General features: G+C 38.9%; 1 protein-coding gene across 1 annotated transcript in view; it reads right to left on the minus strand.

Annotated features, from left to right (window-relative positions):
* CBL (Cbl proto-oncogene) overlaps window positions 1-14,852 on the minus strand; it is a 79,829-nt gene that overhangs the window by 12,098 nt on the left and 52,879 nt on the right. The window contains exons 4-12 of the mRNA XM_065881323.1: window positions 13,839-13,995; window positions 12,892-13,013; window positions 12,417-12,554; window positions 11,037-11,124; window positions 10,088-10,219; window positions 9,671-9,874; window positions 3,213-3,344; window positions 2,746-3,126; window positions 905-999 (exon numbers count right to left, since the gene is read on the minus strand). Of these exons, the coding sequence (XP_065737395.1) occupies window positions 905-999; window positions 2,746-3,126; window positions 3,213-3,344; window positions 9,671-9,874; window positions 10,088-10,219; window positions 11,037-11,124; window positions 12,417-12,554; window positions 12,892-13,013; window positions 13,839-13,995 (1,449 nt within the window). The remainder of the gene's footprint in view (window positions 1-904; window positions 1,000-2,745; window positions 3,127-3,212; window positions 3,345-9,670; window positions 9,875-10,087; window positions 10,220-11,036; window positions 11,125-12,416; window positions 12,555-12,891; window positions 13,014-13,838; window positions 13,996-14,852) is intronic.

Genomic DNA, 14,852 nt, shown 5'->3' on the forward strand with positions numbered 1-14,852 from the left:
GTCCAGGGACTTCCCTGGTGGTGCAGTGGTTAAGTATCGCCTGCCAATGCAGGGGACATGGGTTTGAGCCCTGGTCTGGGAAGATCCCACATGCCGCGGAGCAACTAAGCCCGTGCGCCACAACTACTGAGCCTGCGCTCTAGAGCCCGTGAGCCGCAACTACTGAAGCCCACGTGCCTACAGCCCGAGCTCCACAACAAAAGAAGCCACCGCAATGAGAAGCCCGCGCACCACAACGAAGAATAGTCCCCACTCGCAGCAACTAGAGAAAGCCTGCACGCAGCAACGAAGACCCAATGCAGCCAAAAATAAATAAATTAAAAAAAAAAAAAAGAGTGTGGTGTTGGCATAAAGACAGACATATAGACTGATGGAATAGAGTGGAAAGCCTAGAAGTATCAACAAATCCTCACATATATGGTCAAATGATTGCTGCCGACCTTTTCGCCGTTTTTTGTTTTTGGCCACACCGCGAAAGTGTCCCGGTTGGCTTTTTTTTAAATTTCTTTTAGGGACTTCCCTGGTGGTCCAGGGGTCAAGACTCCATGCTTCCAATGCTGGAGGCCTGGGTTCAATCCCTGGTCAGGGAACTAAATCCCATGTGCTGCAACTAAGACCCAGTGCAGCCAAATAAATTAATATTTAAGAAACAAAACCCAACAAAAATTGCTTCTTTGAGAAGATTAATAAAATTGATGAGCCCCAGCAAGACTGATCTATGTACATATACACAGAGAAAATAATGGAAACAAACAGTCCAAAACATGGTAATTTTTACATAATGGAAATACAGGTCAATTTTAATTTTCTTCTTTATACTCTTCTGGGTTTTCTAAATTTTCTATAAATAAGTTGTTTAAAAGTATCAACTCTACTGTATGAAATATAATTTTAGTAAACTTACCTGGCAGCCAGAGAATAAATGGCATTGGCAGATGCAGAAGGTTTGATTTTGGGATGCTCACACTCTGGACCTGCTAACGGGCTGCTATTCGTATTCTGGAAAGAAAAGTGTTAAAAAAAAAAAAAGAACCTTCTTAATACAGCTAAGTATCTCCTCTTACTTATTCAATCTATTCAAAATAACAAGAACAATCATACAGACACAGACCTCTCCCCCAATGCCATGCTTAAGGATTATTATGTGTGACAAAAGTATAGTTGAAAGTTCAAATGTAAGAGTTAGGGAGACAGTTCTAGGAAATGGGTTTTTTTGGTTTGTTTTAATTCTAGAAAGATTTGAGGAAACTGGCTGTCTGCACACATACCATTCTAGCTTAAAAAATCTATACATCTTTCTATACTGATGCCACCAGAAAGTCAAACCTAATCCACTCTCACTAATTAGACTGCCTATCACATAAATGCCACTTAAATGCTAAGTTACCCTCCCCTTTCCCTTTCAACGAAGAAATACATAGTTCATTTAAGGACCACAGGATTTCTTAACTTCACCCTCCAATTCCATCTTTTTCTTGGATTTCTAACTACCTACTGGACAATTCTTCCTTCAATGGCTCATCTCAAATTCAACATGTCTGTCGCTAGTTAGCCAGGTTCAAAACCTCTGGGGTGTGTGCATGTGTATATGTGTGTGTATGCGATTTTTCATCCTTTTTTCCACCCACTGACTGCTTTCAAGCCTTTCTGGGTCTTTGTTTCATGCTCCCTAAAGTCTCGACCTAAACCAGCTCCCCCTCCTGCTCCTAGACCAGGATTCTTCCCCTTGTTTCCCCAGTACCAGCTATATGAGATCCCTTTGTTATTCCTCAAATAGACTCTCCCAAACTCACTTGCTTTTCCCTCATCCCCCATTGCTCCAGGTCACTCCCCACACTACTCCAGGTCTTTGCTCAGAATTGTACCCCATCCCTACATGTACCTGCCCCATCCCAACTTTCCCTATACCCTGTTTTTACCCTGTTTTTCTCCACAGCATTCGTCAGCATCCACTATCTTACATGTTTTGTAACGTATCTTGCTCGTTTTCCATCTTTCCTCCAGTGGAATGTTAACTTTGTGAGAGCAAACTTTTTTGCTCAGTGCATAAACGAACCAACAAAAGAAGGAATATACCTCTCCCACCCCCCGTTCTGGACCCATTATCTCATGCTTATCCAATGGACTGCTAACCTCCCTTTTTTCAATCTATTCTCTTTCCAATCCATCCTGCATACTATTCCTAGATTCCTCTCTTTAAACCATCATTTTGGTCACGTCACTCCACTAATTTAATCTTCACGTACTCTTCATTTGTACCAAATAAATTCCAATTCTTTTGGGAGGGGGTATACAAAGTGCTCTAATCTAGCAGTAACGCTCCTTTCTAGCCCCTTTTCCTACTCTGATATCCAAAATTTCTGTTTTTCTCAAATTAAACTACTTCTTATCCCACAATACATCTTGAGCATTTCTGTCATTGTAGGTCTATTTTAAAACTGTATCCACTTTGGAAAGAATACTTCAAATTCAGATGCCACTCTTTCCATAAGCCCTCATGATTGCTCTATCTAGAAATAATCTCTCCTTTCTTTAAAACTGAACTGTTTTCTATTTATACTACTCATGGCATACACACCCAGAAACACATTTATTGCATTAACAAACATATTAACATACACTTCTTGAGGGTAGGGATTAGTATTATCCTTGAATCCTGTAAAAAACATACCACAGAACTGACCCATTCAATGTCATCCACGAATGTTTGTTTTTAAGATAAATAATTTCAAAATCATGACTCACCATGGAGGTATCCAGATTGAATGTGCTTCCAAGCCTAGGCACATCGGTTCTGGGTTCCATTTGTGAGGGCAAGGAAAATGGAAGTGAGTGCCGGTTGGTTAATTCTCTCCCTGTCCAGGGGTCACTAGGGTTTGGCGCAACTACTGGTACTTTGGGGATTGGCCGAGGCAGCCATGATGCTTCTCCAGCGCGGCCAGAGGGGACAGGGGGCAGTTTGTCTCTGGACGGACAGTCGCCTGGTGTACATGGCAAGGGGCGTCTCTGAGGCCGTGTTTCTGCTCCACCAGAATATGGCCGGTCTGGAGGGGGTGGTGGTGGAAGATCTCGAAGAGTGGGAGGTATTGGTAATGGTTTGTCCTTATGAAGGGAGCCAGAAGGAGCCTGTGGAAGCATGATGGAAGCAATCAATCAAACCCCACTAATACACAACAAAGAATCAGAAAATGTAGAAATGGATAATGCTTTACCTTAGAAGCAGTTCCAAGACCAGAAGCACTTGAAGGAATAGATATTCGCTGTTGTAGAAGGTCAAGCCGTGGTGGCACTGGGGGAAGGGAAGCTTGTGGGGCCACAGAGAATGGAGAAGGAGGTCGTTCCACCTAACACAAAAAAAATTTCCTAATAGGTTATTCTTGTCTGGAGGAATGGCATCTCTCAACTCCTCTGAAAGATGTACACAACAAGTACTACATGAACACAGAATATACCAATGAGCCTGACTTTGGCTTAAGGTAGCGCTTCCTGAATTATTTCTATGTCACCAAAAGAGGGCGCTCTCAATCACGGAAATACCATGCAGATGCAAGCTACAGGCAAAATGTAATATCTAGACAAGGCTGTGCTACATAAAAAGCTTCCTAGCTTATAATTTTAGAAAACTTTACAATTTCCCATATTTTCCTCTTCAGAAAAAGAAAAAATCTTTCCAAGATTAAAAACAGAAAACCATATTAAAGAAAGGGGCATACATTAACCTCTCAACAAATCACCTAGGAAAATAATGATTAAGGGGCAGAATGAGGAAAGAAATCAAAGTTAATAAATTCTCCATGGGTTATTGTAATTAAAAGAAAAAATGAGATTTTTAAGAGAAAATGATCAATGGTATTACTAAAAAGCATCTTTCGTTCTTCCAAAGAAATGCTATTTCAATTCAGTAATTAAAAGGGATAATTTTTTTGTCAATTTGTATTCTAAAAATTGAGGTGTCAAATCAAAAGAAACAAATAAATGTATAACCTTTTCCATTTCCCTGCCTACAGCAGGGTGATGAGTAGCTGATAAGCTTGTCCAAGTAAGCTGTCAAGAGATATACAAGAATTTATACAAAATACTAATTCACATTTGCATTCCCTAAAAGCAAAATAGATGGAAAATAGGCGAATATGTATTACAAGCACTTATGCAAGGTGACAGGGAAACAACCATCCCCATACTGAGTCCTATCATTAATGCTGGGAGGTGAATGAGGGGGAAAAAGCCTGCACCATCAGCTACGTGCTTTTACTCATGCTTCAGAGAACGGGCTCCATGTCAGGCAGCGTGAGCAGCTGAACACCTCAAGGGTTAAGGAAGGGAAAAGTTATCAGTCAAACTAACTCTCACTTCATCATCAATATCTAGTCACTGTATCTTGTTGATTTTCCCATAAAATAATCCCATATCTATATCTTCCTTTTCATTCTACTTACCAACCTCAGACCTGATTTATTAAAACCCCCTTCCAGTGGTTCTCCCAACTTCTAGATTCTTATCTCACCAAATCATTTTGCTCACCATTACCAGCTTAACCATCCTTAAATACTCACTAGTTCAAAACCCATCTATCAGTAACTTCCACTTTCCCAGGTCACAAAATGTCACTTTCCTGCCTCGCTTTCTCAAGTCTAATTTGGTCTCCCTAACCAACAGCATTTTCCATAATGCCCTGTGTTGGAATTCCTACCTCCCTAACTTTGTTCAAGTTGTTTCTCAATTTGGAAGGCCCTCTCTGCCTATTTTGATCCCTCCCACCATCCATCCCTCCTTCTTATTCCTAAAGGGCAGAGGATTGAGTTAATCATATTCTTCAATTCATGTTTCAATATCATAACCGACCCATGAGATGTTCTTTTATCTCAACATACAACAAAGTTCCAGAAAAGGATAAAAGCACATACGGGGACGAAATTATCAAAGAAATAATACAAGAATATTTCTAAGACCTAAGGGACATAAATATCCATATAGAAAGCGTTCACTGCATAGCTAGCCCAAAGAAAGAAAAGAAAACTAATAACCAATCAACCAACCAACAAAACACTTAAATTTTCAGGGAATCAAGGATAAGGAAAATATCCTAAAGGCTTCTGAGGATAGAGGGAAAGGCGGTACTAAAGAGAAAAAATACACTAGAAACTAGAAGTCACTGAGGCTGTAACAATTCATAGAGCTAAATTTTTTTTTCAACCTAGAATTCTGTACCTAGTCAGTTTGAGGGTTGAATAGAGACATTTTAAGATATCAAACGTCTCAAAAATTTCACCTCTCACCTTTTCACAGAAAGCTATTTTGAGAGCATACTCCACCTAAACAAGGAAGTTAAAGCAAGAAACATAAAAACATGGGAGTTAAGAAATAGGCACTCCAACACAAAGAAGAGGCAATGAAGTCCCACGATGATGGTGAGGGGAGACACCTCAGGGTGACATGGAATGCAGCACACCCAGCGAAAAACCAGTCCAGACTGGAGCCAAAACATGGCAGACTCCCATATATTAGTATACTATATTACATAATACCTACTATATTAATATGCTAATAGAATTTACTCCACAGAAAATCATATCAAGAGGATGTTTGATAAGACGTGGTAGTGACAGGTACAAACTGAACACTAAGGAAATAAAAGCAAATCAATTATTTCAGAAAAGCAGAAGGTTGTAAAAGAAAGCAAAAGTAATTATCAACACATTATAGTATATTACTTGATACAATAGGGAGCAAAAATCACTTAAACACTGAATACTGACAGAACCAAAAAACATTCAAATTAACTATAGTCGGAAGATAGGGAGTAGGAAGGAGGGAGATAAGACATTTAAATCCTTTTCTAAACAGATGACTAATATTGCAGAATCAAGAGAAAGCAGTATAGTATATGGTTAAGGAACAGCTTTAAGAACCGAAAAATCTGAATGGGACACAGGAGTTAGAGGGCATAGAAGCAGGGAACTGACATTTCTGTAAGCCTTTTAGCAATTCTTTTAAACTTAAAAAAAAAAAATCCAAGTGCACTGATCACACGGAATTTTTTAAAAAGTAGATTCACTATTTTAAAAACAAATCAGGGACTTGCCTGGTGGCACAGTGGTTAAGAATCCGCCTGCCAATGTAGGGCACACGGGTTCGAGCCCTGGTCCGGGAAGATCCCACATGCCGCGGAGCAACTAGGCCTGTGTGCCACAACTACTGAGCCTGTGCTCTAGAGCCCACGAGCCACAACTACTGAGCCCACGTGCTGCAACTACTGAAGCCCGTGTGCCTAGAGCCCATGCTCTGCAGCAAGGGAAGCCACCGCAATGAGAAGCCCGCGCACCGCAACAAAGAGTAGCCCCCACTCGCCGCAACTAGAAAAAGCCTGTGCACTGCAAGGAAGACCCGATGCAGCCAAAAATAATTAAAAACAAAAAAATCAAAACGAAACAAACAGCAAAAAGCAACAACAAGCTACTAGGATATGACGAAACAGACACTCTCATAGTCTCATATACTTTGGGAGTGACTTTAGGACAAAAAATTAGGAACAAATTTTAATGTCTATCCAAAACAAGTTAAGATATTTTTATTCCAGTATTTTATTCATACAAAGTAGATAATGAACTATAAGGTACAAAGAATAACAAAAGATGAAACACCCACGTGGAACCTACCATTCAGCAAAGAAATGAAACACCATGGCTTTCTGAAATTCCCATGTGTCCCACCACTAATTATATATCCCTCTCCTCTCTCAAAGAGTTTAAATGGACATACTCTAATCTAGCAATTCCATTATTAGAAATTTACCCTACAGACAGACTTGCAAAAGAATGTCCATATGTGTAAGCCTGGAAACAACAGGAATGTCCATTAAGAAGAGACTAAATGAATTACAGAATAGCCAAGTGCAAAACAAAATATGAAGCTGTTTGTTTTTCTACTTGAATTTTTACAGTATGCATTACTTATTTATTTATTTATTTATTTATTTATTTGCGGTACGCGGGCCTCCCACTGCTGTGGCCTCTCCCGCTGCGGAGCACAGGCTCCGGACGCGCAGGCTCAGCAGCCATGGCCCACCGGCCCCAGCCGCTCCGCGGCATGTGGGATCCTCCCGGACCGGGGCACGAACCCACGTCCCCTGCATTGGCAGGCGGACTCCCAACCACTGCGCCACCAGGGAAGCCCTACAGTATGCATTTATCACTTTTATTTAAATGAGTAAATTTAATCTCATTTATATATATTAGCTACAGAAAAAACTGTTAACTTTCTTCTTTCCTCTAAAGTCCTATAGCACTTAGACTGTGTACCCAACAATTTAGAATAATGTACACTGTCTGGCTTGTATTAAATAGTGTTTCACCTGTATATATATTCTCTTCCCAAATAACTACCTCCTTTTGGGCCTTTGTCTTAGGTTTCTTATCCCATATAGCACTCAAGAGAGCTACTTAACTAGCACAACAAACAGCTTGCAAAAGTAATATGTGTTAACTGTGAAAAATTCAAACATACCATAAAATGAAAGTCCTCTGATCCTGTAGCCTCAGAAATAATAGTAATGTGATGTGTAGTCATCCAATTTTCCCCCCATGCATGTTAAAATAATTCTTTTGTAACTAAATAATTTTAACAGAAATAAGGTGATATTATATATAATATACAGTTGTTTTTTTAATTTAATACACATTGACAGCTTTCCACTTAAGTATATGTAAACTGAGTCAACTCTGCAGAGCATTCTGTTATATGGACTGTAGTAGACAGAATAATGATCACGGTCCCCTCTCCCACAGGCAGATGTTCATGCCCTAAAACCCAGAATCTGTGAATCTGTTATCTTACTTGGCAAAAGGAACCTTGCTGATGTGAGTAAGGGTACAGATCTTGAGATAGGCGAATTATGCTGGATTATCCAAGTGGGCCCAATCTAATCACATGAGTCCTTAAAAGTTGAGAACCTTCATGACTTAAGGAGGAAAGGAGTCCAGGAGCCAAAGAATATAGCTGGCCCCTAAAAAATACCGTCAGCTGACAACCAGCAAGGAAACGGGGATCTTAATTCTACAACTGGCAAGGAACTGAATTCTGCCAAACCCACATGAGTAAGGAAGGCCAACTGTATACATTGCACTGTGCCACTTTACATAAGGGACTTGGGCATCTGCTGGGACTCCAGGACCCAATCCCCTGCGGATACTTTCTTTTGGTTTTTTTTTGGCCACACCACGTGGCATGCAGGATCTTAGTTCCCCGGCAAGGGATTGAACAGGTGCCCCCTGCAGCAGAAGCGTGGAGCCCTAACCATTGGACAGCCAGGGAATTCCCAGGAAATACTTTTAATATAATATTACAAGGTGATAAGTTCTATGGCAGACATATTCATAGCATCCCAGAAACACTTGGCCAGACCTAGATTATTTGTGGGTCTTGGGCATGGGGGAAACAGGGTAGAGTATGGAAAGGTTTCCTAGGAAATGAAAACTGAGCTAAATTACATAGAAACTATCAAGACAAAAGCACGGAGAAATTTTTAGTGGTTCAGTCTTGCTGGATTACAAAGTGGAAAGGATTACCAGGGCAAACTGCCTAGAAAAGAGAATGGACTTATTAATCCATTAAGTAATGAAAAGTCATTAAAGAGTGTGAGGCAAAGGAATAAGGTAGTCAAGGTATGTGCTGTAGATCAATGACTCTGGAAGCGGGGCGAACAGATGATTATAAGAGCCTGAAATAAGGCAGTGACATTGAGGACAGAAAGAAAAAGATACACTGGATACAATCACTTAGGAGATGGAATCCATCCTTTCAATATTTATTGAGCACCTACTATGTGCCAGGCAGTCAGGTGCTGGTATAAAAGAAAGCTTCTTTTGTACAAAAAAATGCCTCCTATGAAGTTATAACAGTCCAAACTAGAGAACTGACAACATACTAGAACCTCTGTTTGCCCTATATTTATTAAAATCTTCAATGACTGCCTTACTCCTAATTAGTGAATAAATCCCTGTTTTACCCTACCACTGACGTAACAGAACTTGTTCACATACTTTCTTAGCCTTTATCTTTCCCATCTTTACTAGGGCCTTTCTAGTTTTAGTTTCTGTATGGTACCTCCTATTACCTTCCAATCACTGTAGTTGCCATTTATTTGGTTGTTAACGGTGCCTCATTTCTCCCGCCCAAACCTAACTTTCCAATGCCAAGACTCCGTTAGAAAAATAGACAAGGAGAAAATATTCTGTTCACAGTAGCAAAATGGGTCCAATTCTTTTACTCACCCCTCATTTTCTCTACCAAGCTATCTAAATAGAGCCCAGTTCTAGCATACAGACAATAAGACCATGGGCCTTGAAGCCGGAATGTCTGGCCACAGATTCTGGTTCGACTTACTAGCTGTGTGACCTTCAGCAAATTCCTTAACCTCACTGTGCCTTGGTTTCTCCCACTGCTAAATGAGGATAACAGTAATATCTACTCATAGGGTTACATGAATATGTATTAGTATAAGATTATGAGTTAAAATAAGTAAAGTACTTAGCATCATTTTTTCTCACACAGTAAACGTTCAATAAATATTAGCTATTGTTACTCCTTGTATTTTGGATGTCATTAAGTGCTCTATTGCTTTAGGACACAACTGATACTGGATTTTGCCACAGTCTCTTAAACTGACGCTTACCTTGGCACCAGCCAATTCCTTCATCATGAAGAGAGAATCATCAGCTCGCTCATCGTCATCATCCTCATAATTTGGGGAGGGAGCGCCCTCTGCTCCTTGCCTCAGCAGGCTGCCACTTCCTCTAGGATCAAAGGGATCGACCACAATGGGCTCAGTACCTTTAATTTCACATCGACAGAAGGGACAGCCCTGGCCTTCTGATTCCTGCAAAGGAAACAGGAGATGGTAGCAGACACATCTGAAAGTTCTTAAAATATTCGTCCACTAAAAATACATTTCCTAGAAACGAAAAAAGAATCAAAAGTTTAGAACCTACCCCACAAACCAGGCCATCCTTTATATCCGTAAAGGATATATAATCCCCAATTCTTCATTGTCATTACTTAGCTGAGAAAAAAGCATGGCTTGGATCCATACCTGCCAGGATGTTAGACAGGATGTGCACATGAGGTGTCCACAGGGCTCAATCTTCACATCTTTATCATTTTCAGCACATATTTTACACAGTTGGAATGTGGAGCCCATCTCACAGTATAATTCATATTGTTCCTTTGATTAAAAAGAAATTAAGAGATTATTCAGCCTATTGCAAATATTTGTTGAATGAATGACTGCAACTGTAAATGCTAAAAACAGGAAAATTGAAAACTGTTACTTTTAATACTAATTTTGCTTGTATGAAAGTGTCACAACAGTGTTCAATTAAAACAGAAAGCACCTAGTCTTGTTCCTTTTTTTTTTTTTTTGGCCGCACCCTGCAGCATGTGGGATCTTAGTTCCCAGACCAGGGATCGAATCTGTGCCCCCTGCAATGGAAGCACAGAGTCTTAACCACTGGACCACCAGAGAAGTCTTTTGGCCCTATTTTAAGAAGCACAGTTTAAAAAGAAACCACACAGGACTTTCCTGGTCTCGCAGTGGTTAAGAATCTGCCTGCCAATGCAGGGGACACAGGTTCGAGCCCTGGCCCGGGAAAATCCCACATGCCGTGGAGCAACTGAGCCCGTGCGCCACAACTACTGAGCCTATGCTCTAGAGTCAGCAAGCCACAACTACTGAAGCCCGCATGCCTAGAGCCCGTGCTCTGCAACCAAGAGAAGCCACTGCAATGAGAAGCCCGCGCACAGCAACGAGGAGTAGCCCCCGCTCGCTGCAACAAAGACCCAACGCAGCCAAAAAAAATTAAAATAAATAAATTTATTTAAAAAAAGGAAAAGAAGCCACACACACCTAAATTCACTAATCTAGTCAATGGTTTAAAATTTACGTGTTCCAATCACTTAATATAATTCTATTGTCAGTTCTGTAAAGTATTATACAAAAGCTTGGCTCTGGTAATATGGTTATAATTTAAAACAAAGTTCACCTGGGTCACTTTGATGTGGTCTTGGGGAGTTGGTTCACATAAGCCTGTCAGGTCTGGATTCTGATTCCGTCCATCAGGAAACAAATAGCTATAAAAAGAGTAACCAATCTTGGGGTTCTACTGAAGCCAATTTATCACTGCTTACTAATACAGACAAATGTTATCTAGGAATTCTCTCATTCTAAAAGGGCAATTTTGCATAAGTGCCAAGATAAATTTTACTAGTACTTCAAAAAAATTAAATAACACAGATCAGTTCCAAGAAGATACTCTCCAAACGCTGATATTCTTTCTCTATTTTAATCAAGGGGTTGACAAACTTTTTTTTGTAAAGTACCAGAGAGTAAATATTTCAGGCTGTGCGAGCCATGTAAGTCTGTGCCACATATTCTTCTTTGGTTGGTTTTTTAACAACACTTTAAAAAGGAAAAACTATCTTAGATGCAGGCTGTACCAAAACACCTAGTCTGTAGGCCACAGTTTACCAACTCTTATTTTAATCTGTGGATGGCCACAAAGTGTAAATTCTTAATTTAAATGACATTTGCTTTGACCAAAGACCTGAAATACCTTTGTTTACAGATTTAACACAGAGAGACACTAATTTAAAGACTGGACCACCAGAGAAGTCTGTTAATTTAAAAGAAATGTAACAAGAAGCAAATTAGGCCACCGGGATCAACTACCAGGAAGCTTCTGGCATCAAACTGCTCTGACGTTTGGGGAAGTGCCCCTTCCAGCTCCAGTGTTACTGTAGAAGACGATGCATAATGGAAAATGGATTTTCCTCATCACTTTAAAACACAAGTCGTTTTCTGATACCTGGTCAACTGTTAGTATTTTTAGTGCTTACCAACTGATAATCAATTTGAATTCCAAAAGGAATAGCAATTCTGGAATAAATAAGAACTTAGTCATAAATATTAGCAGAGGTTACAAAAGCCCATAGCCTGAAGAAATGCTGCTGAATCAAAACGAAGTTAGGATGAAGGCTGATGAAGGCCACTGAGTGTGCTGCCATCAGGAACATCTAAATCATTCTAATGTTGGCTAGTCAAATAACAGGTAACGTTTTCTGCTAATTGGTATATTTTAAAATCTAGTATAGATTTGAAAATAAATTAACATTTAGAAAAAAAGAAAGATAAAATTTACTCAGGGTAACAAGTGAAGTAGTAGAGAAAAATAATTTCACTCAAGGAATCCTTCCAAAATAAAAACCAAAGTCCTACTGAACCTGAAAATCCAAACAATATAACCTGTCAATATGTGTCCTGAATCTTTATCTGTAGAAGAAACCTGGAATAAAATCATTAATGATGCAGTTTTACAGCCCCTAAGTTCCTAGACTCTAGCAGACGGTAAACAGTATGTACTTACAAGCCTTCCCTGAAGCCATCAATCAGCGCTTGGAAGAGAGGTTTATTGTGAGGGATTGTCTGGAGAATGTTCCCATCAGCAGTGACATACCCAATAGCCCACTGACCCAGACGAGTACAGCTCAGCCGGAAAATGTAACTGAGAACAGAGAGAAACAAAATCTTTAATATACATACTTGCATTAGGGTGGAAAGACAAGACAGAGACAAAAATCAAAAGGACCATCAATAATAGATTCTTTAATGGCTTCAGACCAAAATCAAAAGACATATAAGCTCAATTCTTAAGTGGCTTGAAAGCATTTATCAAATCATAGTATCTGAATATGTCAATTCCTCTGATAAACAGACATCAATCCTGCCGCAGAAATGTGGTCACTGGGGAACTAGTAAAAGATCATATTTCCTCTATTTCAGCAAAGGTCACAGGAGAATAAAATTCAGGTGAATAAACCTCTTTGCTTCATTGCACTGACCTGCCAGGTTTGTGAATGAATTTCTGGAGCCGAGCTTTCACTTCATCATATGTCAGGAAAGCCATGTAACCGGGATGAGTTACAGCAAGACTGTTCCAGTTCCTGAGCAAAGAAGACCAGGGCTAAGGAAACAAGAAATCAATCAGACCATTTGGCTCAAGACATACAACCAGCCTCAGAGCAATGAAGAACAAAAGGAAAAACAACCTGAATTCTCAATTATAAATTCTCCATTTAGTGTCACATATTTCCAATCATGTTGTTACTTTAAGGGAAGACAAACATGTTTGGGAAATAAGAACTCTGAAAAGCTAAGAAGAAAATTACACATGCTTATAGGGAGAAACTTAACTATACAAAATGAAATTCAGAAAATTTCCAAGCAGCTCTAACCAACAGTAGTGAGGCTAAACAACAAACAAAAACAGAGAAACAGGGCAAGGCCTAGATGTGCAAGTAAGAAGTTTCAAATAAAGGTTTACACAAGGTGGCATATACACCCATTGTTTTTAGAAAAAGAAAGAAGTGAGTTCTTTGTGGAGCATCAATACATCTCAATATTAACAATCAAGAATTTCAATACCATAGGAGAAAAAGCTGGAAACATACATAAATGTTCAATAACAGAACTCACTAAATATATTATACCCATCTTTAGGATGTTCTACAACCGTTAAAATGATGCAAAGAAGAATATTTAATAATAGAGAAAGATTATAAATGTGAGGGGAATAAAGCAGATTATATAGTTATTCTTTTTACAAAAAAAATTTGTATATATAAAATAGAGTAGTTTTAACCTTTTTTTTTTTGGCTATAGTTTCTAGAATGAATAAAAAATATTTTCATAATAGGCAAAATCCCAAATGTCCAAATGTTATTTTTTAAAAAGGTTTCTCTTCAGAAAAATAGCAATAACTAGTTTAGCCAACATTTTAGTATCCTACCTGAAAGAGTCGTGTAAAGATGTCGAATTCAAACACTGAAATATAATCATTGCAGGTCAGATCAATAGTGGATTTCAGAGCCATGGCCTCCAGCCCAGAACTGATGGGATGTACTTCATGAAGGGCCTGTCTGAAGCTCTTCCAAGGTACTATTGTCCTAGGATGGGAGTGGGGGTAGGAGAGAAGGCAGAGTGAGATAACAGATAATTTCAGGCATTGCTACATTCAAAAAAAAGAGAGCCACATTAAGCTCTCAATATCAATTTCAATTTTCTTAAAGAAGCTGAACTATATTTTACATTGAGAACAGAAAGGGCATAAGTGATACATTTCTTAACTTTCTAATGAATAAATTAATAATAGAGACATCTTCTACTTTTCTTCGGCAGAATGCTACAAGTTCATTCCCTTTCTCATCTTTCTTCAGACATTTGTTCTATTAGAAAAGCACTGGAAAGAGAGATAAGATTATCCTTTTTGTATAACAGATGTAATCTGTGTCCAGATCTTTACTAACTGAAAGCTTGTGTTTAACTTTTTAAAAGCACATAAAACACTCTGTGTTCTTTTGAGGAACCCACACTATCAAGGACTTCACTAGAGGAATATAGGCTTAAGGTACAGGAAGAACAGAGTTCTGATAGAGATGAAGAAGAAATTATTTAACATAAGAATGATTAAACCCCAGATATGGCTAGCAAAAGATATTGTGGGATTTCTATTTCTCAAGATCTTAAAAAATAAAATAAAATCTCATTGCCTTTGAAAAGTTTATGTATTCACCAGTCTGAAAGTAAGAGAACAAGTGGCGTTTCAAACTCTTTTCTAATGTAGCTAGTTATTAAGTTAAAGGAACAAAGTTAAACTCGTTCCCATTCTCTTCAATTAAGTTTTTAAAAATCACTAATTATTCTATATTTAATGTTTAAACATGATTTTTTAAAATAAATCAAGCGTTTAACAAACTTCAAATCAATATGTAGTATATACCTGAAACTAAATAGTGTTTGTCAA

The sequence above is a fragment of the Phocoena phocoena genome, chromosome 8, assembly GCF_963924675.1.
Source record: "Phocoena phocoena chromosome 8, mPhoPho1.1, whole genome shotgun sequence".
NCBI lineage: Eukaryota > Metazoa > Chordata > Mammalia > Artiodactyla > Phocoenidae > Phocoena > Phocoena phocoena.